At 42.8% G+C, this 23,541-nt stretch overlaps 3 protein-coding genes and 1 non-coding gene across 6 annotated transcripts; 1 reads left to right on the top strand and 3 right to left on the bottom strand.

The window, feature by feature from the left end:
• Positions 1–611: 611 nt before the first annotated feature.
• LOC136508905 (NAC domain-containing protein 21/22-like) lies at positions 612–6,030 on the bottom strand. The gene is made up of 3 exons (XM_066503686.1): positions 5,578–6,030; positions 2,129–2,412; positions 612–1,324 (listed from the first exon to the last, which is right to left on the bottom strand). Exons 1-3 carry the CDS (start codon positions 5,762–5,764, stop codon positions 812–814), a joined length of 984 nt encoding a protein of 327 aa, XP_066359783.1. The 5' UTR covers positions 5,765–6,030; the 3' UTR covers positions 612–811.
• On the top strand, positions 3,410–3,483 carry TRNAV-AAC (transfer RNA valine (anticodon AAC)). The gene has a single exon. It is a non-coding gene; the product is annotated as a tRNA-Val (tRNA).
• Positions 6,031–13,457: 7,427 nt separating the features above from the next.
• Positions 13,458–18,784, bottom strand: LOC136508912 (uncharacterized). Its single transcript, XM_066503692.1, has 11 exons — positions 18,613–18,784; positions 18,429–18,524; positions 18,267–18,350; positions 17,883–17,957; positions 17,684–17,764; positions 16,986–17,113; positions 16,665–16,898; positions 16,355–16,529; positions 15,717–15,800; positions 14,641–14,988; positions 13,458–13,820 (listed from the first exon to the last, which is right to left on the bottom strand). The coding sequence occupies exons 1-11, from the start codon at positions 18,754–18,756 to the stop codon at positions 13,617–13,619; spliced, it is 1,653 nt and encodes a 550-aa protein (XP_066359789.1). The 5' UTR covers positions 18,757–18,784; the 3' UTR covers positions 13,458–13,616.
• Positions 18,785–19,558: 774 nt separating this feature from the next.
• On the bottom strand, positions 19,559–22,356 carry LOC136508767 (uncharacterized). Of its 3 annotated transcripts, XM_066503547.1 has the most exons (3): positions 21,787–22,356; positions 21,063–21,645; positions 19,559–20,084 (listed from the first exon to the last, which is right to left on the bottom strand). In XM_066503547.1, the coding sequence occupies exons 1-2, from the start codon at positions 22,274–22,276 to the stop codon at positions 21,074–21,076; spliced, it is 1,062 nt and encodes a 353-aa protein (XP_066359644.1). In that variant the 5' UTR covers positions 22,277–22,356; the 3' UTR covers positions 19,559–20,084; positions 21,063–21,073. The 3 variants fall into 3 exon arrangements, with proteins under 3 accessions (XP_066359644.1, XP_066359643.1, XP_066359645.1); XM_066503546.1 differs by having other exon boundaries at positions 21,063–22,356; XM_066503548.1 differs by lacking the exon at positions 19,559–20,084 and having other exon boundaries at positions 21,089–21,228; positions 21,291–22,356.
• Between the last annotated feature and the right edge of the window lie 1,185 nt (positions 22,357–23,541).

The raw sequence follows: 23,541 nt of genomic DNA, 5'->3' as shown, positions 1-23,541 counted from the left end.
GGAGAACACTGGGACGTTTCAGTATCTAAGCTGCCACCTGCCCACCTTGATGCAAGTACAGAGATGAGAGCTCTTTCTTTTTCTGCCATTTGCTCTTGCAAATCCTACCTACTGTTACAAGACGATTGAGAGAAGTGTACAGGACGTGTATTTATATGTGTACCAGTACCAGTATTGATGACATAAGGTACAGCAAGAGCATCAGTTAGGATGGAGGCCGCACAGGTGACAGGTCGTCAGTGGTCACTTGATTATGCAGTTGGCCAGCAGCATATCAGGAATAGTGCAGTGGAAAGCCAGGAACTCTCAACTTACTCCTTGATTAGTATGCTTGTCATCGCAACAATACATCAGAAAAAGAAAGACGATGGTAAAGAAGAGATGCTTAGATGTGAGTGTCATGCCTACTTTCCTGAATAAATAGCATGATTGGATTTGGACCGGTACTGCATCCGGATGGCACCCTCTGCATTCTGAATTATTGTATGTATACACAGGCAATGTTCTGTTACTATGAATGTACAGAGACTCAGAGAGAGAGAGAGAGAGAGAGGTCATATGTGAATTATAGTAAAATGATCAATCTGAAATTCTCCTCATCACTCATGTCATACTTCTGCACCTGAATATACACACTTCAACAGCCATTACAGAGTTTTACTCCTAATATTTTCCTTGCCTCATCCGAATCGATAGGCAGAAAAAATGTTGCATCCTCTACTAGTCACACACAAATGTTTCACCACACAATATGTATATATATGTTTCATATATGCAATATATCACCAATCACATACTTAGGTTTGCTGAATTAAATTTCCTCGAAGTGATTCATCCAAGTGGAGGAAGTGGCAGTGGCAGCGGCCATCTCATGCTGCAGGCTTGGCACCACGTCACCGCCTAACTGGCTCAGCACTGCCTTGAGCAACTTCTTGTCGCTGTTGAGAGGATCAAAGCAGCCGCCCAGTTCAGGCAGCAGGCCATGGTCCAGGTAGCTCATGCCATGGCTGCCGCCTGTGGCCATGGGCAGGTAGCATGACTGAGCTGCTGCTGCAGCGCTGTTGCCATTGCCGTTGCTGTTGCTGGCAATGTTGTTGAAGCTGGAGAAGCAGGGCACCTGCTGGATTGCGCCGGCGCCGGTGGTGTTCATGGCGGCCTGGAGCTGTGCTAGGGTAGTGTCCATGAGGGGTGGCAGTGGTGGCGACGTGGTTGGCACGGTCTCGCGGCCGCCACTGCTGGTGAGGCTCCTTGATGCCATGGAGCTGCCGCAGCCTCCCGCTAGTTTCTTCTTGCAGATGACTCTGCACAGCACCCAATCTTCATCCTGTTGGTGACAGGAGGAGGATGAATGAAAGCATTGGTTAGTTCATTGAATGGAGTCTCGTTAATCACTTGGACTGACTAGTGACTAACATTAACGTTGATTTGAAGCCTTCACTTTGAATAAGCTATTGTTTCAGGCTTTAAGCTACTTATATTTCTCTTACTTTGTTAATTTAGTCGAAGGCGATCAATGATGAAATTTACATAAATTTGTATATTGATGATTGCTAAAGAAAAGTTACAAGAATTTAGGACTTCCATTGCTTGATGCAAATGGATGGACCGGTGCAAAAGGCCATTTATGTTCAAGAAATATAATGGGCAAGCATCCATCAAAAAATAAAATATAATGGCTAAGTATGAAACCCATATACATAAAGAACTCCATATAATTAAAAAAAATGTAGAGAAAGAGACAAGTAGAGATGTCCATCTCATATGAACAGTGTGACAAAAGTCTTGACAAGGACTGTTCAGTAGGAAATATGCCCACACTACAAATCGTCTCTTTATAGAATTATTAAATGTGCAATCTAGCTAGCTCACATACAGTCTGTACCTATGTATACCTATGCAATCAATTTTATTCTGATTGATTGGGGAGACATACCTAAAGACAACGTGGATACTCCCTAAAAGTACAAGTGGACAAGTGGACTATATGATAAGTAATATGATGAAGAGTGCCAATACATTATCAAACAGAATGCTATATATATAAGATTATTGTATACTTAACTAAGTGTACTAGCTAGTAGCTAGCAGTAATGAGCATTACATTGTACAACAACTGAATTATATTTACCTTGGAGTTGGAGAAGTTGGAGGAGGAGGATTGGTCAAGAGCAGGCTCCATCCTGTACTCATGCATCACCCACTCGGTCTTCCTTCCCTTGGGCGCCCTCCCCTGGTAGAACACCAGCGTCTTCCTCATCCCCACCAGCGCCCCTCGCCGCGCCACCACCCGGTCCTTCCCCGTCGCCTTCCAGTAGCCCGACACCGTAGCCCGGTTCGTCCGCTGCCCTGTCGCGTACTTCCGGTCCTTGAGGCTGAAGAAATACCACTCCCTAGGCCCCACGGATGCCGCAACTGGATGGCCACCAAGTCAGAGAGGACATAAGCAAACAACACAAATTCAGTGATCAGTTGATCTATATGGGAGAATGTTTATATTGTATTGTATGTAGAGATGTTTTTATGTTTTTCTTGTAGACACTCATCTTTCTGGCCACGTATTTAGGCTATCGTCCGGCCTGCAGAAGCCAGCTTCACATATAGTATGGTTTCAAGTCTCTCAGACATATGAATACATATGGTGATCTAGTTTACAAATTGGTAGTCACTAGAATATGTCGATCTTTCTATTCATTTCTTTCGTTTGTGTTTGTTGATAGGCAGAGGCCACGCCTTGATGTATCACTTGATGTAATACTCTTGAGAATTTAATAAAAGCTTCCTTCGTCGAAAAATATGCGCATCTTTCGACGGTGACACGGACACATTTCGATCAGCCTCCTCCATTTCTTGCACCTCTCCTTTTTTTCACTTCACAAAAGTCATTCTTGGTACTGCCCGGTAGGAAAAGCTATTCATGGGCAGTGATTGTACAACATCAACATGCATGTTGGATTGTTGATGGATCAGATCGATCACCTTGTGCCGTTGTGGTCACAACTCGCAATCACACACACTGTGAGTAGAACGTGGTTGGCCGGCTAGCTACTGGAATACATGCTCATGCTGGATGGTGAGGTTTGGAGCCACTGCTAGAAATAGCATGGGGGTGTTGCCTGCTGCCCATAGCTTTGGGACCTTCTGCTGCTAGTAGTGTACCATATATATATATGTGCTGCATCAATTTGACAAGAGGGAGGGAGGGGCACGTACGTGTGCGGTCCATGCATACAGAGGGTGTGTCATGCATGTGTGTGCGATAGGAATCTAAGATCTCATGCGTAATACGTGATTTGCAGTTTGTTGCTTTCTGACGTGCACTAATAATTTGAAAGGCCAGCAGGAGCTGAGTACATCGATAACAATAAAATAATAATACTAATATAATGTTTTAACCCACGGTATAACAAAAGGTGTCGTGGTGTAGTTGGTTATCACGTCAGTCTAACACACTGAAGGTCTCCGGTTCGAACCCGGGCGACGCCAGCCAATTTTCTTTTGAGGGGTTCTTCTTTTTTGCCCTTTTTGTGCATGATCAAATGAAATAAACCAACCACCATATATATTTTGAAAACGTGTGTGCTGAAACTTGTTAGCTTTTGACCACCACATGATCGACACGTTTATTTCGAACCTTTCTAATTACATAAGCTGATGATATGAACCCTAGCTACGTACTTACTACTAGCTGTAGATATAGCTAGTCAGTACATGAATAAAGAACTACTCAAGCCATATACTAGTATATATTTATAAGGCAGACAAAGCAGTAACATCTATTCGCTCTGTTTGCTTGGCTTATAAGCCGTACTTTTTCAGTCAATAAACAGTATTTTTCTCTCACAACAAATCAGTCAACAATATTTTCAGCCATGGCTTATCAGCCAAGCGAACATGGCAATCATCATTCGAAAAATAATAAAGGAAAGGATATTATGGCATATGTTTCAGTGTTTCATAAGATCAAACTGATGCTAGCTGATGAGAGTATCTAGAACGAACGCACGCACGCAAGGCCTTAACAGAAAAGCATTTTGGACACAAACTGAAAGAGGTTGGAGAGAAGATTCGTTGACCAGAAGTTAGAAAGTTGGCCGTAAAGTATGTAGTAAATGGAATATTATATATCGTTTTCTCGTTGCAGATAAGGGGGGAAAAATGCCAAAACGTACAACTAAGCGAGAGCATTTTTCTACCCCGGCCCTCACGAAATGGAAATGAGAATATTTTTACTCTCCGTCATGTGATGTCGTCACGGTATCCGTCACATCGTCGTCCCCCCCATGCTCATGCTAATTGACAACTATACATATCTATTTCATGAAATTGCACAAATTTATTTTACAAAAAAAATGCCTAATTAATAATGCTAGTAGTGTATGCAGTCCTCTTGCATATAAAATAACATGAGCACATACATATCTAACACGCAAAATCAAAGCAGGCAGATGTATCTGTACTTCAATTATTCTTTAATTATTGGAAATGCCAAGAACTATGTGTACTATATAGTGCACTTAGGCAGATCTATCATCTACTCCCTCTGTCACATATTATCTGTCGTTTCCAGTTTTCGTGCCACAAGTTTGACTCGATTTATAGAAAATACGTACAACATTTGTATCTCCAAATAAATTTATTAAAAAACTAGATTCAAAGATCTTTCCAATGATTCTAATTATGTACCATAAATATTAATATTTTTGTAATATATATTTTATCAAAGTTGTTTCTCGGAAAACGAAAGCGACAGATATTTTGGGACGGAGGGAGTATGTGTACTTTCTTTTTTTGGAAAAAGACTCGCTTTGCTTGTTATTGTAGTCTTCTTCTGTATATCGAGTACGCGTACTCTGATTGTGACGTTGATATTATACCACCGCAAGAAGGTTCAGAAGAAACAAACAAGTAATTATATGCAAATTAGACAATTATAGTAGAGGAGCAAAAACAAATCCATAGTGTGTACGTATTTCAATTGTGTGTATACCTACTGCTTAATTTTGACCCTCAACTTAATGACAACTAGCAGTGATAATTATTGAAGGAGAGGCATCAACAAGTTCATCATAACAAAAAAAAGAGGTATAGAAAAAATATCAAGAAGAGGAAGAAAGGGAAATGATTATATGTATGAAAACGAGATCATCAATATATGTTTCTAAGGGTTTAGGTAGTAACGGCGATATTATCGCTGATGACGAAAAAAAAAACAGAAGGGTGCAATTTAGTGTATGAACAGCAGCACATTGGGGACTCATGGTGTTTCTTGACGCTGAAGCAACAGAGGATCCCAAATAGCTAATTCATTTTGGAAATCAATAAATTAAAAGGCAGAAAAATAAGAGGCTGTGGATTTTGATCATGGACAAGAATAAATAAATAAAAAAATTCAACGATCCCTGTTGTCCATGGGAATAATAATTTCTCCATCGATCTCTCTTTCTCTCTCTAGACATCAACTGGTGCAAAGCAAAGTCATCGAAGAAGAGAAAAGACAGAAAGGAGCTAGCAAACTTTTACACTTTTATTTAGAGAAGATGCATGCGTGTACCGATCGATGGACTTGTGGATACTCACCGGGGAGATCCCATGGCTCGACCTTGTTGAGGTCGACATCCACCATGGGCGGCCGGCGGCCGGAGAAGCCGACCTTGCCGCCGAGCTTGGGCGCGAGGTAGTCGCAGATGAGCTCGTCGTCCCTCGGGTGGAACCGGAACCCCGGTGGCAGCTTCGCCTCCATCATGCTCAAGAAGCTCATCGACATGATCTCTCTTGCTCTCTCTCCCTCTGTCTGGTTTCTTTTCACAAGTCTCTCTCAAGTTGTGAGACCAGAGAAAACATCAATAGGAGATGAGAGAGAGATGAAAAGGGGGATCAGAGGAAGGAGGAACTAGTAGCTAGCCTAGTAGCCAGCAGAAAGAACTGAGTTGTGTGCTTGTGTCATGTGACTAGTTTGGAAGAGAGGGGTTTATAAGGTGGTTTAGGTGGTGGGTCTCCCTCAAGCTTCTCATCTATCCTTTTTATCCTTTTTTCCCCTTTTCCCATTTAGCCTTTTCATTCCACAAATAAGGGCAGCACTTTCCAGGTCAGTACAAAGGGACTAGTAGATGCTACAATATGTTCACAGCTAGCTCTCCATCTCCACATATATATGGCACCAAGGAAATTTCCCTGAAATATATGTATGTAAAAGAAAAAGGAGTGACCAAAAACGAAAGGAATATATGTGTAAAATACGAAGGCCGCCTTGGAACCAAACTGAAAAGGGCTGGATTGCTATCCACCAAGGATGTACAAGCAAATGCACCACTTGTCAGCTAGGGTGTGGCTGGCCTACTCCTTCAAGTCAAATGTTTAATACTTTTGAAGGAAACTGAAAGGTTGAAATCTGTCATGTTGTAGCTATTAGAGAGTCATAATAAACGTTATGAAATATTTTACCAAGAATATAGCCTGTGCCCCGGTATCTTACAGTAGGTGCTAGTACAAGGAAGGGTTTTTTTTGAAATAAGGTATAAACAGAGACCATCATGTACACAAAGCGTTCACCCCTACGAACACCTGCATACACAATCAACCCTCATGAGCACACATTCGAGAGACTAGGTTGACAAATTTTGAGATCGACAAACTCAACACATGCACCTCACCGGCAACTGGCATGTATCAACTACTATACTAGCCACTAAAAGAAAAATTAGTTGTAAATGTGAGCACCCCTGCCGAGTTGAAGATCCGAATTCAGTTGATAAGTTTCACCACAAGAAACCTAGCTAGTTTCTGAAAATGACACCTTAGCTAGCTAAATATATGTGGGGTGATGAAATAAAATAAGGCCTACAATGCATAGTTTTATTCATGACTTTATAGGCTCAACATAGCATCTAAGTGTTGCATAGTGTTATAATAAGATGAAACCTTTTCAGTGGAGTTTCATTTAGTTTCCAACACATGTGGATAAAATGGAATGCTCTCAATGGAGTTCCACTTGGTTTCCAATGTGTTGAAAACCGTATACACAGAGTTTAATCTAGATGAAAATCGTATCATCCCTCACTTCATAAATTACATGTCATGTCACCAATTTTACAGATGTGATGCTTCATTAAATTAGATTGAAACTCTCATTATATTGGGACTTACCTAACAACAGTCAATTTGCAAACCTTCAAACCTTTATTACAATATAAACATCACATCTTATAAACATTATGAAATACTTTACAAATAAGCAATGGGACGAGGACCATCATAAACAAGTGGTTGGGGGTAGGAGGGATGTATCTTAACCACCTTGGTTCAAGTTATACATAATCAAACGCCAAGTCGGGTTCAGGTTAGTCAAAAAATTAAAACTGATATTTTTTTTGTTTGGTCCAAGCCTGACTCGAGCCAAACATCAGGTCAAATTGATAGGAGATTAAATCAACTTAAATATGTTGCCAGTGTGTGTATCTGTTGTGCGTTTACAAAAAAAGTGGAAGGCAAACCATACGCCCACACAAGCACTTTGATGCGAAAGGGCTCGATCAGACGGCCAGGGCAAGGTGCGTTTCACTCTAAAAAGAATAAGAAAACATCAAGGTGATTTCGTTAGCCATGACAAAACTCCAACTCAGCATAATACCAATGGATGCTTGAACTCCTTTGGGTGTTACTGTTTTTTAAAACTCTACTATTATGAAACCACAGTTTTAAAAACCGTAGGCATGTAATACCATAGTATTTAGAAACCGCAATATTTCTCTATTTAAGAAAAGCCACGACGTGTTTGGCTACACAGCAATACGTTGCTTTTAAGACTAGTTGGTTATGTCTATGCTGCTAAAAATAGTATGTATCTCTAAAATAGCAGTGAAAAAGAGACACGCCATCAGAGATGGACGCGCGTCACCAAGCTCTGTCAAAAATAAAGAGGGCTGGGACTAAGTTTTTTAGACTCCAAAAAAAACTGTGGTTTTATTAATACCGTAGTTTCTAAAACTCCAAATTAATTACATTCAAACACCTTCTTTCTTTTAGATACCTAGGTATTTTAAAAAACCATGGCATTGATCTAAAACTCTAAAAAAAACTTTATATCAAACAGGACCTAAACTCATTTTTATGCTCTCGGCATGCTAGCTGGCACTGTCGTCAGCTCATTCTTCAGCATGACCTAGGGTGTGAGAGAGTCTGCGAAGACCGTTCTCCTCTCGCCTACCTCGTGCTTAAAGCTGGCTATCGGATGAGGATCGCGGGCTACGTTCACACCTATACTTATATATATTTACACACGAGTTTGGATCAGGATCGACTGCGGCTAAGGACGTTGATACTTGAAGGTGCAGTGCACGCACGGGCACAACATAGCACTCCACAGCCATGAAGCTCCTCGAGATCAGCGACGTGTAGCACTCCATAGACATGAAACTCCTCGAGATCGGCGCGGTGACGTGATCTTGGCCATCTAAGACGACAATATTCTCTGTGTTCCGAAAAGTAAATGGTTTTGATTTTTGTAGATACACCACTTTTACAATATGTCCAGACATAATGGACATCTAGCTAACTATGTTTCGGCCTCTTAACATTCCCGAGCGAATGATTATAGCCATTTGGCGCAAATCCATGGCACTCGCATCATGTCCCACACGATGCAAACAAAGATATAAAAATGAGTAAATTGCACGGCTGGTCCTTAAAGTATTGGACGGATTTCATCTCAGTCCCCCAAACTACAAAATCGCATGTTTGGCTCCCTAATGTATTTAAGTGGTCTCATCTGGGTTCAAAATAGACACGAGGAGGGTTAGAAGCTGATATGGTCGTCCACGTGGACATGATTTAAGCACAAAAACCTGAGGCATGGCGTGCATGGCTAGGATCTTCCAGCCCCAGGGCGGCCCATGTGTCAGCCCCATCTTCCAGCTCTAGCTGTCGTTGGCATGCGAGAGCGCGGGGGGCGATGGCCGCGCTGTCGTGTCGGGGGCAGGCGAGCGTGTTCGCCGCCGGTCGCGCCGCCGCCGCCACGCGAGGGCGAGCGTGCGGGCTGCGGGCCTTGCCGTTGCGTCGGGGCAGGCGACCACGGGAAAGCGGCGGCGGCTCGGCTATGCGCCTGCTGCTGCTGCGTCACGCCACCTCGCCCCTCCCTATGACCTCTCTCTCGCTCCAGCGCCCGAATCCGCCGCCGCCGCCGCCATTACCAAGCATGCAGCCGAGCTCCCGATCTCCCTCCCCAGCTCACCTCCAGACTCGATTCCTCCTCCGTTGGATTCGCAGATGCACGACGAGGCCTCTACACCACTCCACGGCGTCAATCCGAGCCAGCAACTCCATTCCCCGACCTCACCGGAACTCCCAGACCGCCACCGTTCGCCCTACCACCTCGATTCCCTTCCCCACTGCCTCCCCGCCGTCGAGATCGCCGCAGACGACTTCGCTATGGCCTCCTCTTCCCGCTCCGGCACTCGCCGGAGATCATCGGGCGCCGGAGCGTCGTCCTGCCTCGACTCCGGCGAGGATGTTGCCGGGGAGCACCCCTGCGCAGCTACAGGGGAGGACGACTCCTACACCGCCCGATCCAAAACCGACGGTCCAGATTGCTTGTTGACCGATGGTCAACAAAGTCAAAGGACCAGCCGAGTCAGCACCCTTCCCTCCAATTAGGATACGCCACGTCACCGGTCAACCACCGCCTCGGCAAGGTCAATTTCCAGCCATCAAGATGGTGGTGACCGGGTGAAATCATGTTCACATGGACGACCACGTCAGCTTCAAATCCTCCTCGTGTCTATTTTGGACCTAGATGAGACCACTTAAATACACTAAAGAGCCAAACGTGCGATTTCGTAGTTTGGTGACCCAGATGAAATCCGTCCAATACTTTAAGGATCGGCCATGTAATTTACTCATATAAAAATCATGATTCAATCCGATTTTAAAACATCGCCCAAACTTGTTTGAATTTTAAAACATCACCAGACACAGGAGAATTTTCCATAGAATCCCTCGAGATCCGCGTAAAACTCAAGCGAAATGACTGGGCTAGGACTATACAACCTTGCACGCTCTCACGCAGACACGTGGCGTAGCAGAGAAGGCGACACGCGCGCCCCAGCTCTGGCGAGGGACGCGCAACGGCTGCCCGATCGGGCGACGCGCAAGTGGCCGCCATTTTCTTCTCGCCTTCTCATCTCGGTGAGAAGCTAGCAAGCTCACGTAGCTGGCCGGCCGGTGCACGTAGTAGTGGCATGTGATGCATCAGGGCCTCAAGGGGCAGGCATGCGCGCGGTGCGGCCCGCCGTCACACCAACCACGCGCGCGCGGCCGGGCGCGCGATCCCGTCGCCGCGGCGGCACCGGCCCAGCCGTTGCGCTGCGCAGCCGCATCACGTGACCGATCCAGCAAGCGGCTTGTCATCCCATCCTTCCTCCCCCCCTCTCCTCTCTCCAACGCAACGCCCAGGCTCACGTCGCGACAAAGCAGTCACAATCAGCCCTGTCGACAAAAAAACTACATATTTAGAAAAAAGATTTTTTTGATAACAATTATATAGAAAACACTGTTAAAAAGTAAAAAAAAAAAACATAGGTAATATATACCACCTTGGAATTTTTGCAGCCACACAGGACCGGCCGGTCGTCTAAGACTGAAATTGACGAACCCATGGAATGGAAGGGAGTAGTACATCTCTACTCTCTCCGGTGTCCAGTGCAACGCCAGATTCGGAGATTCCTCTGCCAGTCAAGTCACCAATACACGATCACGATCAAAGCCACTCACTACCAACCTAACCCACAACACTTAGCAAGTGAGTGCGGCTGTGGCTCCTCCGAAAGCTCCTCCACGGCTGGTCTTCTTGGACAAGTCAAGCAAACCCCCCAAACCAAAAGGCAGTGAAAATCCTTTTCGGCACATATTTCCTGTCGAAAAAAAAAAACAAAAGGATGGTTGACGGCGATAAGATGGATGACGGCACACAAATGGAGAGATGCCATTCTGCAGATCTATCCAATCCAAAGAAGTAGACACCAACTGTTCTAGCAAGACCCTCGCGATAAAAACAGACAATAATGGGGGAATTTATGCCCGCCTGCTCTACCTCTACTATCCCTCTAACCAATCTGAGAGTGACCTGGAAATGGGCCTGATAGCAACAGCAGAAACCTCATCCACATACCGCCTCCCCTTCCCCTCTCTGCACTGCCTAACACCCCGTTTCCAGTAACTTTTAACCTAAACCAGCCAATCAGCTCGCGCCAAGCGCGCGCCGGGAGAACAGTCTTTCCTCGCATATTCCCGGTTAAAACGATGCTCGAGACCTCACCATGAGATATTGGCTGGCTACCATCAGTCCATCGCGCCACAGTGGCCCAGCACGAGGGTGGGAGCTTCCAGGTCAAGAGCTGTGTGCCATTCATTACCTCTCCCCGCCACTGCTGGCTGCATCGGTGAAAAGCAGCTGGAATTGACCGGTGGCTTCACCATGCACCTCCGGGTGTGCAAATCTGGATAAGGGTTTGAGGACGGAAGGGCTGCGACGGCTCTGAGTGTCCACGTTGATGCTGATCCGTCATCGGAAGTACAGGCACCGTCGTTCTCATGACAACGGCTGGAATTCTGCAAAACACGGACGAAAGAAGAGGGTAGATTCCATAGCTCTCTCGCCTTCATGATCACGTACAATCCAGGTAAGGAAAGTTTCTTTCACGCATGCAAGTAAAAGCAGCCAATTATTGCATGGTGATACAGCCAAAAAGGATGAATGTAACAGGATTCATGGAAAGCCAATGCAAGGATATAGCTTCGGTCAGTAAAACTCCATTGTAAAATCTCATCCAACAAATGACAGCTTGTTGCTCATGAACTACCATGATGAGAGCACGCTCAGTACATATCTTATCCATCTACCAGTGACCCAGGAATTATTTTGAATACACCTCTTTGCACCTAGTACCTCTGCTGATTGCATCACCTTCCTCTGAACTATCAAACCACGAGTGTTGAAGAAGCCCGATTAAATGACTGGTCAACATGGAGAATTCTATCTGGAAGGTTTTCCGGGGTAGCAATTCACCAAAAAAAATTTTTAAGTTGTCAAGCCTGCAGCAGAAGAGTAGAAAAATCTCACAAATTGCTGGGTGGACTACAAACAATTCGAGCAGTTAATTAAAAAACCCATTAAATAAATGCTCATATGACAAGAACAGCAGGTCAAATCACCAAAAAGCACTAAAAAAATGTATACACGCCAGACACACGCACACATGACATGCATGGATAAGCAAAGCAATGACATACCTGAAACCACACACATACTGATGGAACCACGTGGGCAGCACATGTTCAATAAAATACAAGTCAACCTCTTCTGCTAGTCGTCTTTCAGCCTACCCATATTGGTGGTGTCACATCAGAGATCCTACAGGATTGTCAATGTGGTTAGATTTGATTTCTATGACACGTCACAGTAGATTTGTAGGTAAATAGTCAATTTGGTTAGGCAACTTACATTGTTCAAACGATCACTTGTCCCTCTCTGCCAACACTGCTCAACTGACTCCAAATCACTGTTCTTGTGATCAGACATAACTTTACCAGTTGCACCAGCATACGCAAGGCAGGCAAAATCCTAGGAGTACCTGAATAAAAATCCTCTCTTGTTTCTATAGTCTGAATGTCATTTTTCTTTCAGGTGGATAATATGGAAGTAAAGATCATTCCACTCTACAATATACCTATTACTCCCTCCAGTTCCATAATTATTGTTGTATGGACAAGGTTCAGGTTAAACTTTTAAAACTGAGACTATCAATGACTTCTCAAATACTTAGTTTGAAGGCACTAAGACACATGTACAGATTAGTCTTAAAAGTACTTCAATGAAATTATATATATTTGTTGATCTTGTATCTAGTAATAGAAAATTATAGTCAAAGCCAAGTTTTGGAGACATTGTCGCTGCCCAAAATGACAAAGAATTATGGAACTGGAGGGAGTAACTAGCAAGCAGTAACAACAATGAGTGATAATATGTGACAAGTTTTTACATGTATACACATATTGCAGGAGAGATAATGTTCCATAGCAACTTGTTTCATGATCACTTCAGAAAAACAAGCAAGCACTAAAGGCCATGGAATCGATATAGATTGTTGACCTAGCATTTAGTGGATAAAGGCACACTCTTCGAGGGCAATATCTTGCACATTCCTGCAACTAGATTTGCAAGATCTTGTCTACTTGAGTTTTTCTTTCTTACCTGTGCAGAAATACTGAAAGTCTCAAGTAGGCTAGATAGCCTGCCACATTCTTGCAAGATCTGAACATCACACAAGCAGCAAAATACACTCTGGGAGAAGCTAGGTTGCAACAAAGAAGCGGATCAAGTGTATATAGACAGGCCCAGGGGGGAAAGAAGACATATGTACCAGGCGATTTGAAAGGGAAATGCATTGCCCTCACAATTTCAAAGATAAGACTATCTTCAGTGTTTTTTTTATAAGGGAAGACAGCAAGTACAATAACTGTATCCAAACCTAATGAACGGACAAGTTCTGCCATAAGACAATAGTCTGGCTTATAGTTTGGTACCAACACACCATCCCATCAACTGCATCAGAAGATTTACCATGTCATGCTTCTGAAGAATTTGCAGATAACTTCCAAGCAATTACAGCCATGTTCCTTGGGGAAATGGTAGGATCAAATAGGGGAAACAGCAATGCTTCAACTAGGTTGCTTCGCTCTTGAAGATACAATAACCGATCAAGTAAAATATATGTTTCAACCAGTGGACCCAAAGCAGCCCGAAGGCACCAAAAGGGACCTATATATTCCTGCAAGAATAAGAAAAACAGTCAGATTAGTTGATATGATAGAGTGTACCTTTAGGTATTATAATATCAGGGGGAAAGCAGTCATATTTAAACCACTATGCTTTTATTTTATGAATATAAAGCAGTTCGAAAAGCATGTGGAGGGACATGTTTTCTTATTAGCTGTTGTGCACATTTATATGGTTTGTATGAGCATAATATCATATATGATATCAGTTACGAATAAGGGAGATTGAATTTGATGATTATATTGAGACCTAATGGGGACTATATATAGAATACATGAGAGACATAGGAGGGAAACCCTAGACTAGAAGATTACACTAATACTCTTGACTACTATACCTTAACAATATCTCCACTACTGCAAGGCATAACATATTGTACTTATCTCGTTCTAGATTACTGTCATATAAGCAACATGCACTTTAATCTGCCTTACATTTCTCTTCTTCCAGTATTAAAACATAAAACTTTACTACGCTTTGCATAACTCTTTTGATACATGCTCCACCAACACACCTACCAGAAACACAGTGATGTAATTCCAATTTAAAGTACTATTGAAGAAACTGATAGGCACAATGGGCCTTTACAGGATTTCCACACTAGTGTATTAAAACTGAAATGACCTCAGCAAGCATACTTATCAATGTGTACCAAGGACTTGCTTACCTAACGCATCATACAAGACAAAGACAGAATAAATAACAAATAATTTTGCTTCTATTGACAACGAACAAATAACTGAAAATAATCAGTACATGGAACAGTACAATAACAAGATAGATAATAAAAAGGGTGTACTGATAAAACCTACAGAGAAGGGTTGCACGTCCTTCCATATTTCAAGAAGACGTGAGTCTTCCACTGAGCCACAGCCAAGGCGACCTAATCCAGATAATGTGAAATCTTTGAACAGGGTGAACTTTTGACATGCATTATGATGGATGTCATCTGGCCCGGTGTCAACTCCATATATGACTGAATCAACATCATTTGCATTCTTGTTTTGTTCCTTTAAAGTTGAACAGGAGAAATCATCACTTTTCTCTGTAGTCATTTGTGATTCCACAACTTTCCGAAGCCTCTGACGTCGAAGAGCTTTTCCTTGCCTTCCAATTGATGGACTCAACCTTGACACTTCTGGAAAATATTTCTCAAGTACCTAGAGCAAAAACATATAATCAAGTGAAGCCATAAATTTGAATGATACAAAAAACAAATTGCTATTTTACAAATCCAAAACCCGAAAGGTATCTTCATGTACTATCAACATCAAAAAACTTCTAACCTGAAATTATATTCAACATATTTATGGACCATCAACCCACTTCCATATGCACAAGGCCCAAGGCGCGACTATGTACTCTAAACAGGAAACCAAAAATAATACACCTAAACATTTGGCACTGACGTCATACAAGAACCAACAATTGGTATGCAGTGTGGCTAGCTTATCGGCATGTGTGGTGAATGTATAAACTATGTGGTCTTTCCTAGAAAGCTATGTCAGATTTCTAGGTAAGATCACGAAGTAAATTGGGAATGTCACAAAAGCTGCTGCTGGTGACCAGTCTATAAGCCAGCTTAAAGTGTCATGTTCTTCAAGGCTTCAAGCTAGCTGAATATTACATTCAAACTGTTGCTTAAGCACAGATAAGAATGCATAGCACGAAGTCTAAATTTAAATGAATGAACTGCTGATACAATGCAACTAGGTAAACAAGAACACATACTCATCAACAAGTCCACTATGTCCAGAACCTTTCTTCAGACAGCATTGAACATGAGGATAAATGAAGTGACTAAACATAAAGCATCGAGTGAAATAGCCAAAGAATTATATAAATGAAAAGGTTGACAAAACATTTGTTTAGAAATAACAATATTTACCATTTGAAATGCAGCTCGGAAGGCATGTACATCAAAATTTTGCACTGCAATGTCCATGGTGAGATTTCTCCATCTCTCTGCGCTCTAACACGATTTAAAATATATTAAATAAAGAGCTTTATAGAAAACTATCACTCGATTTGGATAATTTTAAAGGATGAATCCTTAATAGTATCGTAGACCAAAAATGTAAAAAAGAATCATGTTTGCAATTAATCAATTCAAACTAGAGATACAATCAAAGTACACTAATTACCTAACACACAAGTGATGTCACAAAATAATGCAATTAATTTTTACTTTTATTAGGACAAGTAACTATTAGCTCTATAATGCAATATTAAATGCATATACCTAACATAAAACAGATTAATAAAAAAAACTTGCAGAGGCAAAGATAAGTATCCTGTAATTTAGGACAATAATGTTTTAAGCCACAAAATTGCAGACCATACAAGTATCCACAGAGGAAACACAAAGCTTCGATAAGCTTGTGAGGATTTTTTATTTCTAACTCCACCAAACAGATAACTCCTTTAGTATCTTGTTTATGCTGAGTGCCTTCAAACATGAATTTCAACAATACGAGATGTTTCAAAAATCAGAAGGCAACACTAGATCATGAACTGCTATCATACCTGACAAGCAAGGTCACGGATGCTTTTCCCAAGCACCAATTCAGACAGTTTGGCAGCCTTGCTCATAGGAAAACCAGGGCAGGTGTCTGTGCCCTCATTAGAATCCTCAGAAAGCAAGTTGTAACAGCACCCAACACTTACCAATGCTTTTACTTGTTCGCAGGACACAAAAACTCTGTTTAAAAAGATAGTAACATTTTAAAGACTTTCATCAAGGTGCAAACTGCTTTTATTCAAGATGCAACATTTTGCAAGCTTGGAGAAAGGACCACGCTCCATGGCCATGTTCTCATACTTCGCAAACACCAACCTTAGCATGTTAACTGAAAGATCACCACATGCATGAAGACCAGCTAGGATTAATGGAGGGCTGCCTTGAGTTGGTTCCTGGATTTGAGTGATTTTCTTAGTAGATGCCTTAGTTTCTCTCACATGTTCACCATGGTCATCCTTACATGCATCTAACGTGACTGCTGCCAATGTGTCACTAGAAAGAACATGACAGGTGACAGTCCTAGGTACCATGAGCAGTTGCTTCTCCACACTAAAAAAAATAATAGGCACAAATTTAAAGCATTAGATATGAATCCAAAGGTAGTAGAACTGAAACTAAATTTGATGAAGGTCGCACCATTTAGCAGCATAGTGCTTCTTTATTCTCTCTGCACGAGCAATTGTAACTGATGCATGGTGTGATGAAGCATCTATCGCTACAACAGGGAGTTGGTACTCAAAAGACAAAGACTGTGCGAGATAACCCTGATAATATCAAATAAGATGAGAAAAAGATAAATACATGACATAACACATTACTGCAGAAACTAGGTTAAAGCCAATCATTTCTTTCATTTAACAGCAACAGAAAACACAAGGCATTGCCATACATGTCTACAACAAAAACCAAATGGCTTGACTTGTGCATTTGATTCCAATTTGCAAATAAAGTCAACAAAATAACAGACAAGCCCATATAGGCCATGTTCTTTGTAGATTGACTATTTGAAAATGAGTGAAACAGTCCATAGTTTGGCTTCTTAGCTCATGACTTCCAAAGTATCATGCAATAAAGGCATAGTTGAAATATGGACATATATAAAGCACAGCATATGGCCTTTCCTCGAGGACCAGTATATTTAGCTGGATCGATCGGGACATTCCTGCTCAGGATTGGTGATGAATATATAAGCATAATATTTAAGATGGCACAATCACAAGTTCACAACCAAAAGGAATCAAGAGGGATGGCAATTGTCCAAGTATTAGAAACACAATTATGTCCACTTGAAATCTGGTTACAATTGCACAGATGCTTGCATGCATATGACATACCTGCCCAGAACCTACATCAACCACTGTCTTGGCTCCACACTTCTTTGCAATTGCATGAACCACCGCAGCTAGATTTTCAATCTGAATAAAATTTCTTCAAACATGAGTGTGCAAAAAACAAATGAAAATAACAACATATTTGCACATAAATAAGAGAACATTGCAAGTTAAACAATCAGCATGAAGCCGGATTACCTACTTCATGCTTCTTCTTTGAGTTCATGCCTTGAGCGAGAACAGTACCAATTGGGGCTACATGAATATCAGATACAAGCTGCAAATTTTCAAGGAAAAAAGCATATTAAGACTAAAGCAGATCGACAAAATTGACAATCTCTTAACCAAAATGATAGCAAGGTGATCCAAGTATGGAATGCAAACAGATATTAAGAAAAACTAATCTGATGTACTGAATTATTCTGTGCACTGAAACCAAGCAACATGACTGCAAGTGGAGCGCCTACAGAAAACTTGGATATAAAGTGCACAAACTCAAATGCTGCTGAAACACAATATTCTCAGTGTTCAACCTGTACCGAGTTTAGTTGATAAATGATAATATAATTTTATTCAGGAAACCAACCGATTGTGGCCTCTTCTGCTCCCGTGGAATAACAAGCGACCTAGCAGTAAGCACAAACTCTCGCAGTGTAGCAGGCCAGTGCTCCTTCAAACCAATAGAAAGTAAGATACATCAAAGTCAAACTGGCAAGGGCATAAACTAGCAACGATGGACTTGGACTACCTGGACGCATCCGGATGGCAGCTTGAGCAAGCTCTCGACGGGCTCCCGCCGGAGGCACTCCATCCACTCGGCGTCCACTAGCTCCCACAGCCTGCCCTGCGCGAGCCCAACCACAAACTCTCAGCAAACAAACCCTCCAATCGGCCGACGAGCCTCCGAAGAATTCACGGGGGGAAATGAGGACCTTGAAGAAGTTGACGACGTGGGCCTCGAGGAGCGGGCGGTGGCGGCGGAGGAAGTCGGCCAGGGCCTCCATCCACTCGCGGGTCCGCTCCGCCGTCTCGCACGAGTACGCGCCGCCGCCGCCGCTCGCCGGGGTCGCCGCCATCGCGCGCGGGGGAGACAGGCGGCGAGGGTAACTTCCAGAGCTATCGTGTTGGGCTACTTTCCAGAGCTATCCTGTTGGGCCGTGTTGGGCCAAAGGATGACCTGGGAAGAAAGCCCTGTTCGTTTACTGGGCTCGTTGTTTGTTTGTTTTTTCTTTTTTAAAATTAAATTAACGAAAGAGATTGTGCCGAATTCACAGGCTTGCTGTGGAATTTTGATCTTAAATTTTTCCCAGATTCAAAGGCTTGTTTCCGAAATTGATCTTCATTTTTTAGATTGTTCATCGATTACACTCGTCGTTTTTGGAATTCGAAACGAGCTAATTTCGAATAGTTGATTAGAAGTTAAACGAGGGTGCTTGGTATCAATGAACCGACTATAAATGGATCTGTTCGACGGCGAATTAGAGTTGTACATAAATTTAACTGTGCCAGATAAAATGACCCTTTTATATCTCTTTATAAACCAGTATTTGTACAAAACTTTCCAGTTTTTTTTTTGTTTGCTCCGGGCCAATGAATAATAAGTTACTTTATTACACTGATGAAATCCGGGCAAAACCTCATGAAACTTACACAGACCTCACAAAGTTTGGCATGGTTTTAACGACATATCTTAATTTTTCTTTTTTTTGAAACTTACAGCTTGGTACATAGTGAAAGTGCATGTTAGCCTTGTCGCAAATTCAAACAATGAACACTAGATGCCAGGTGCAAACAAAATCACACCATTCTTCACTCAAAAACACAATCACACCATTCTTCACTCAAAAACACAACCACGTACTACAAACAGAGGTGAGTTCATAATTTCTGGGACTCTTTGCAAACTGGGCATTGTACAACTGTGTCCAACACGGGACTGGCTGCTAGGCATTTTTGTCCAATGCTCACCAAGTGGCTTCAAATCATCCACATAGAGAAAACGGCAAGTTTATTGTGCGATGACAGCAGGTTAAAAGAGGACAAAGAACAAGACTTGATCAATGTACGAGAGGCAAACCCCACATCATTTTCAACTCTACTAGTGTACCAGGATTCTATTGGGCAAACCTTAATGAGTACAAACTACAAACTTAAAGAGCATACATTAGCAAGGGCCTAAGCGCCCCAAATCCAGAATACAGACCAAATAGCTCCAGCCTCCAGCATGCAGCAAAAGGGCTGAAGGGACACAACGGCAGAAACAAACAGCTAGGGATCAGCTAATTGAACCACAGATAGCTGGCGTCATTGCCAGTAGGCAGTAGCAGTAATATCTTGCGTGGTCCGTGGTATACTGAAGCCAAACAAGATGCAGGCAGCCGTCCCCATTGAAACGTCCTGGTCACTGTGTCAAGAGAGAAGACATGCCAAAGATCACACTGTCAGAATCATCATGCTAAAGTAAACTACATTAATTGTTTCCAAATGGATTCACATGCAGTTTCAAGTGGCCATATGCCATCATGCCCACAAAAACAAAATATTCATTCTATTCAGGGCAAACATATGGAACTTTTGAACAGGAATCAGGTAGGGTTTTCAATTACGGATAACTCCATTCCATTCACTCCAACAAAGACAAGGCATGTGTGTCTATCTACAGTAGTACTCAACAAATGTTACCTACAGCCTACAGGGTACACCAAAAAGTGTCACAAAACAGGGGTTGCAATTGCAAAGCATAGTTCAGAAAATAATAAAAGTTCCGATAGCAGTTGTAGTTGCAAAGGATAGTTCAGAAAATAATAAAAGTTCAGATAGCCTATCCACAATTTCAGAAGTATGCAACAGATGTCAAGTAGACAAGTAAACTTGTGCAGGCACCAGATTAAAGAAAAGAACAGATATAGCTACACACCAAAGCAATGTGGCCTCATATACAATTCAACTCTCCATAGGTCCGCAAAACATACTATGAATCTATGATATTACCATTCAATCTTGTTTGGTTTGAATGTGAAAGTGTGCAGATACACACAATCGCCCATAGACAGTATGCTAAAGAATGTTAGAAGTGCTAAAACTGAATATTACCAGTGAAAAACTGTTTGTCAGAATAAGAGTACTAGATTTTTGTGCAATTTAGCAAATAGTAATAATAACATTCCCTTAGATTTTAAAAACAGCATGTGAAATACAGTCATATATGTAACAAATCAAACTGCTGGTGACCGAAATTAATGGAGATTTGGTGATAGTAGTGGAGACAAGATGATGTTGATGCAACAATACCAAGTGCACTATGAAAACAAGTTGGATGAACGAGCATGTCAACAACATAAAGTAACTCCAAATGACTGAAGAAAACAAGGAAGATTCTTACCATTCCGCATTTCATACACTTGGCAGCGACAACGGTGGTAGGAAGTTTGCATAAAGATGAGCAAAATAAACGCGTTTATTCAACATGCACAATCTCTCCACCATTAATGTTTTGAGGTGTAGCGTGAAATAGTGCATCTCTGGCATATGCTCGAGCTCAGCTGAGTCTGTTGGAATAGCTTGGATGAGTAAGTAGCCATCGCCTGTACCACAGAAGCTGATGGAATACCTGTCAGAGTCGGGCAAGGGGATTGGGATTGTCTTTTCATGCTGCCACTCTTCCGCACTAACACCATTGTCTTGCCAAGCCTTACAGTAGAGGTCTAGCATGCCATCACCAATGGTCAAGAAACCAAGCCTCCCTTCCCCTGCCTCAATAATGGCATGCTGTCTGAAGCGGAGGACAGGGGTGCGCACCAGGGAGAATTCCGTCTTGTGAGTGTCGAGCATGAGTACCTCACTGAACAACCTAGATGTCTTGTGGACGCTTATGTGCGGGTGGTAGCAGCAAGATGTGAGCACGAAAGTAATATATCCATTCATTTTCCATCCATCGAATGTGACTCGACGCCATTGACTGGTCGCTGAAGAGAAAACGAAGGCAGTCACCTTCATTTTGTCATAATCATAAATCATCAAGATCACTCGAAACGACGATCCCTCCTCCTCGCCGGTTGGAGCGAAAAAACTCGGGAAATGGTAGTAGGCTCCAGACGTGAACGTACCGGCTGTTAGGTCGACAGGGACAGAGGGAATCTGGACATACCGGCGCTGTAAGGGGTCGCACACCACGAGGTCCTTGAAGTCGGTCGTATTGTCGGAGGAATCCGAGCACAGGAGCAGGCGGCCACCGGTGGCGTCGTGGAGCAGCCAGGAGCCGGGGTCGGGAACAAAGGAGCAGGTGAAATCAGCGGCCTCCGCGAGGGCGCGAGCGGAGGAGGCGGAGCGGTGCGGCGGCTGGGCATGGTAGAAGGAGAGAGTGTGGAAGGGAGTGCGACCTGCACACTCGAGGAATCCAATGACGGGCTGGCGGTAGAGGGATCGGTTGCGGCGGAGGAAGCGGACGACGCGGAGGAAGGCGGTGCAGGCGGCGGACGCGCGGGCGAGGTCGGCCGCCGTGTCGAGGCGGAGGAAGATCTCACCTAGGATCTCGTCGGTGAAGATCGGCTGCGACGCTGGGTCGCCGGCGTCCGGAGGCGGCGGCGGCGAGGACATCGCGCGGCGACGGGGATTGGTGTGGTTGCGACGGCGGAGTGCCAGAAACCCGAGCTGCTCAGTCCCACTCTCCTGTACCCACTGAGATCTGGGCTGTTGGGCATTCAACGGGCCGGGCCATACCTAATCGACGGCGACGTATTATGGGCTGGGCCTACTCAAGCTTGCGCTGGTAACTACAGCCCATTGCTGTATTTTGTAAAGTATATAATATTTTTTTATTTACTTTGCGCAAGGAGACTTACTAGATTTATAATTACCATGCTAGACCGTGAAATTTGGGCAAAAACTTGGCAAATAAGAGCAAAACCACATGTGACTAGATAAATGACAGTCATGTTCCACCGAGACATCACAGGGATTTTATTCCAAAATATTTCAAAAACGCTGCATCAGTGACAGCGCGGAAATCAGTGTCACCAAGGCAGTATATTCTCGAATTAAACATCAGCTGATCAGTGGCAGCAGAGATGGCTTTCAATGTATTTGCGTCCAGTGCCAGCGCTAAAGCATTATTAGCACCATTTATCGAACAACAGTTTCCATTGTTTAAGGTTAGTTTTAACTCTCCACTGTTCAAGGAGTTTCAACATGTCTATAAATGGGCTAGTAAAAATCACTCTTATAATCTAATATTTGCAGGCCCCTTGAGTCCAGATCAATGGACCCGTTCGGCTTACCTTATAATCCGCACTATTCAGCTTGTTTTTTTTTAGTCGGAATAGTGTTTCACTCTCACAACAATTAAGCCCGAACAGTGTTTTTCAGCCAAGTTTCAGCAATCCGTACGGGGCCAATGTGTCAAGACTCCAGAAGCCGTAAAGTACACGCTATGATTTATGACTACACATCTACTGAGTACAAGAATATACAACATAAACAATAGAAAATATGAGTCTAGAGTTTCTCCGAGATTTTTGTAGAGACTAGCACATGAAGTATGTTTTATTTAAAATTATTTAGATCTAAACAAATATTAGCATGATTTATGACTACACATCTATTGAGTACAAAAAGATGCAACATAAACAAAATTTCAGAATTTTCTTTCGGCCACCACCGAAATAATGGAATTCAAAAAATTCCAGTAAAATTTCACCAAAATTTTGAACCCTGGGAACTACTAGGCCAACGGAAAGCAACTGACAAGAAATATGACTTCACACGATTTAAATTTAAATCCATTGATTGGTCAGTGTATCAGACATTACAAAGCAGAACATCAGCAACCACAATCAACGATAACAATCAGACTAAGAGAAAAC

This window comes from Miscanthus floridulus, chromosome 15, assembly GCF_019320115.1.
Source record: "Miscanthus floridulus cultivar M001 chromosome 15, ASM1932011v1, whole genome shotgun sequence".
Taxonomy (NCBI): domain Eukaryota; kingdom Viridiplantae; phylum Streptophyta; class Magnoliopsida; order Poales; family Poaceae; genus Miscanthus; species Miscanthus floridulus.
The sequence above is the reverse complement of the archived record's forward strand: the minus strand, read 5'-3'. Positions and strand labels throughout refer to the sequence as shown.

Excerpts from the sequence above, each read along its gene's own strand:
- LOC136508905 (XM_066503686.1), bottom strand. The coding sequence starts at position 5,764 with ATGTCGATGAGCTTCTTGAGCATGATGGAGGCGAAGCTGCCACCGGGG. Across the intron at positions 2,413-5,577 it reads CGAGCCATGGGATCTCCCCG|TTGCGGCATCCGTGGGGCCT; the intron begins GTGAGTATCCAC and ends GTGGCCATCCAG. Across the intron at positions 1,325-2,128 it reads CCAACTTCTCCAACTCCAAG|GATGAAGATTGGGTGCTGTG; the intron begins GTAAATATAATT and ends TGTCACCAACAG.
- LOC136508912 (XM_066503692.1), bottom strand. The coding sequence starts at position 18,756 with ATGGCGGCGACCCCGGCGAGCGGCGGCGGCGGCGCGTACTCGTGCGAG. Across the intron at positions 17,958-18,266 it reads AGCAGAAGAGGCCACAATCG|CTTGTATCTGATATTCATGT; the intron begins GTTGGTTTCCTG and ends GAAAATTTGCAG. Across the intron at positions 16,899-16,985 it reads AAGCACTATGCTGCTAAATG|TGTGGAGAAGCAACTGCTCA; the intron begins GTGCGACCTTCA and ends TATTTTTTTTAG.
- LOC136508767 (XM_066503546.1), bottom strand. The coding sequence starts at position 22,276 with ATGTCCTCGCCGCCGCCGCCTCCGGACGCCGGCGACCCAGCGTCGCAG.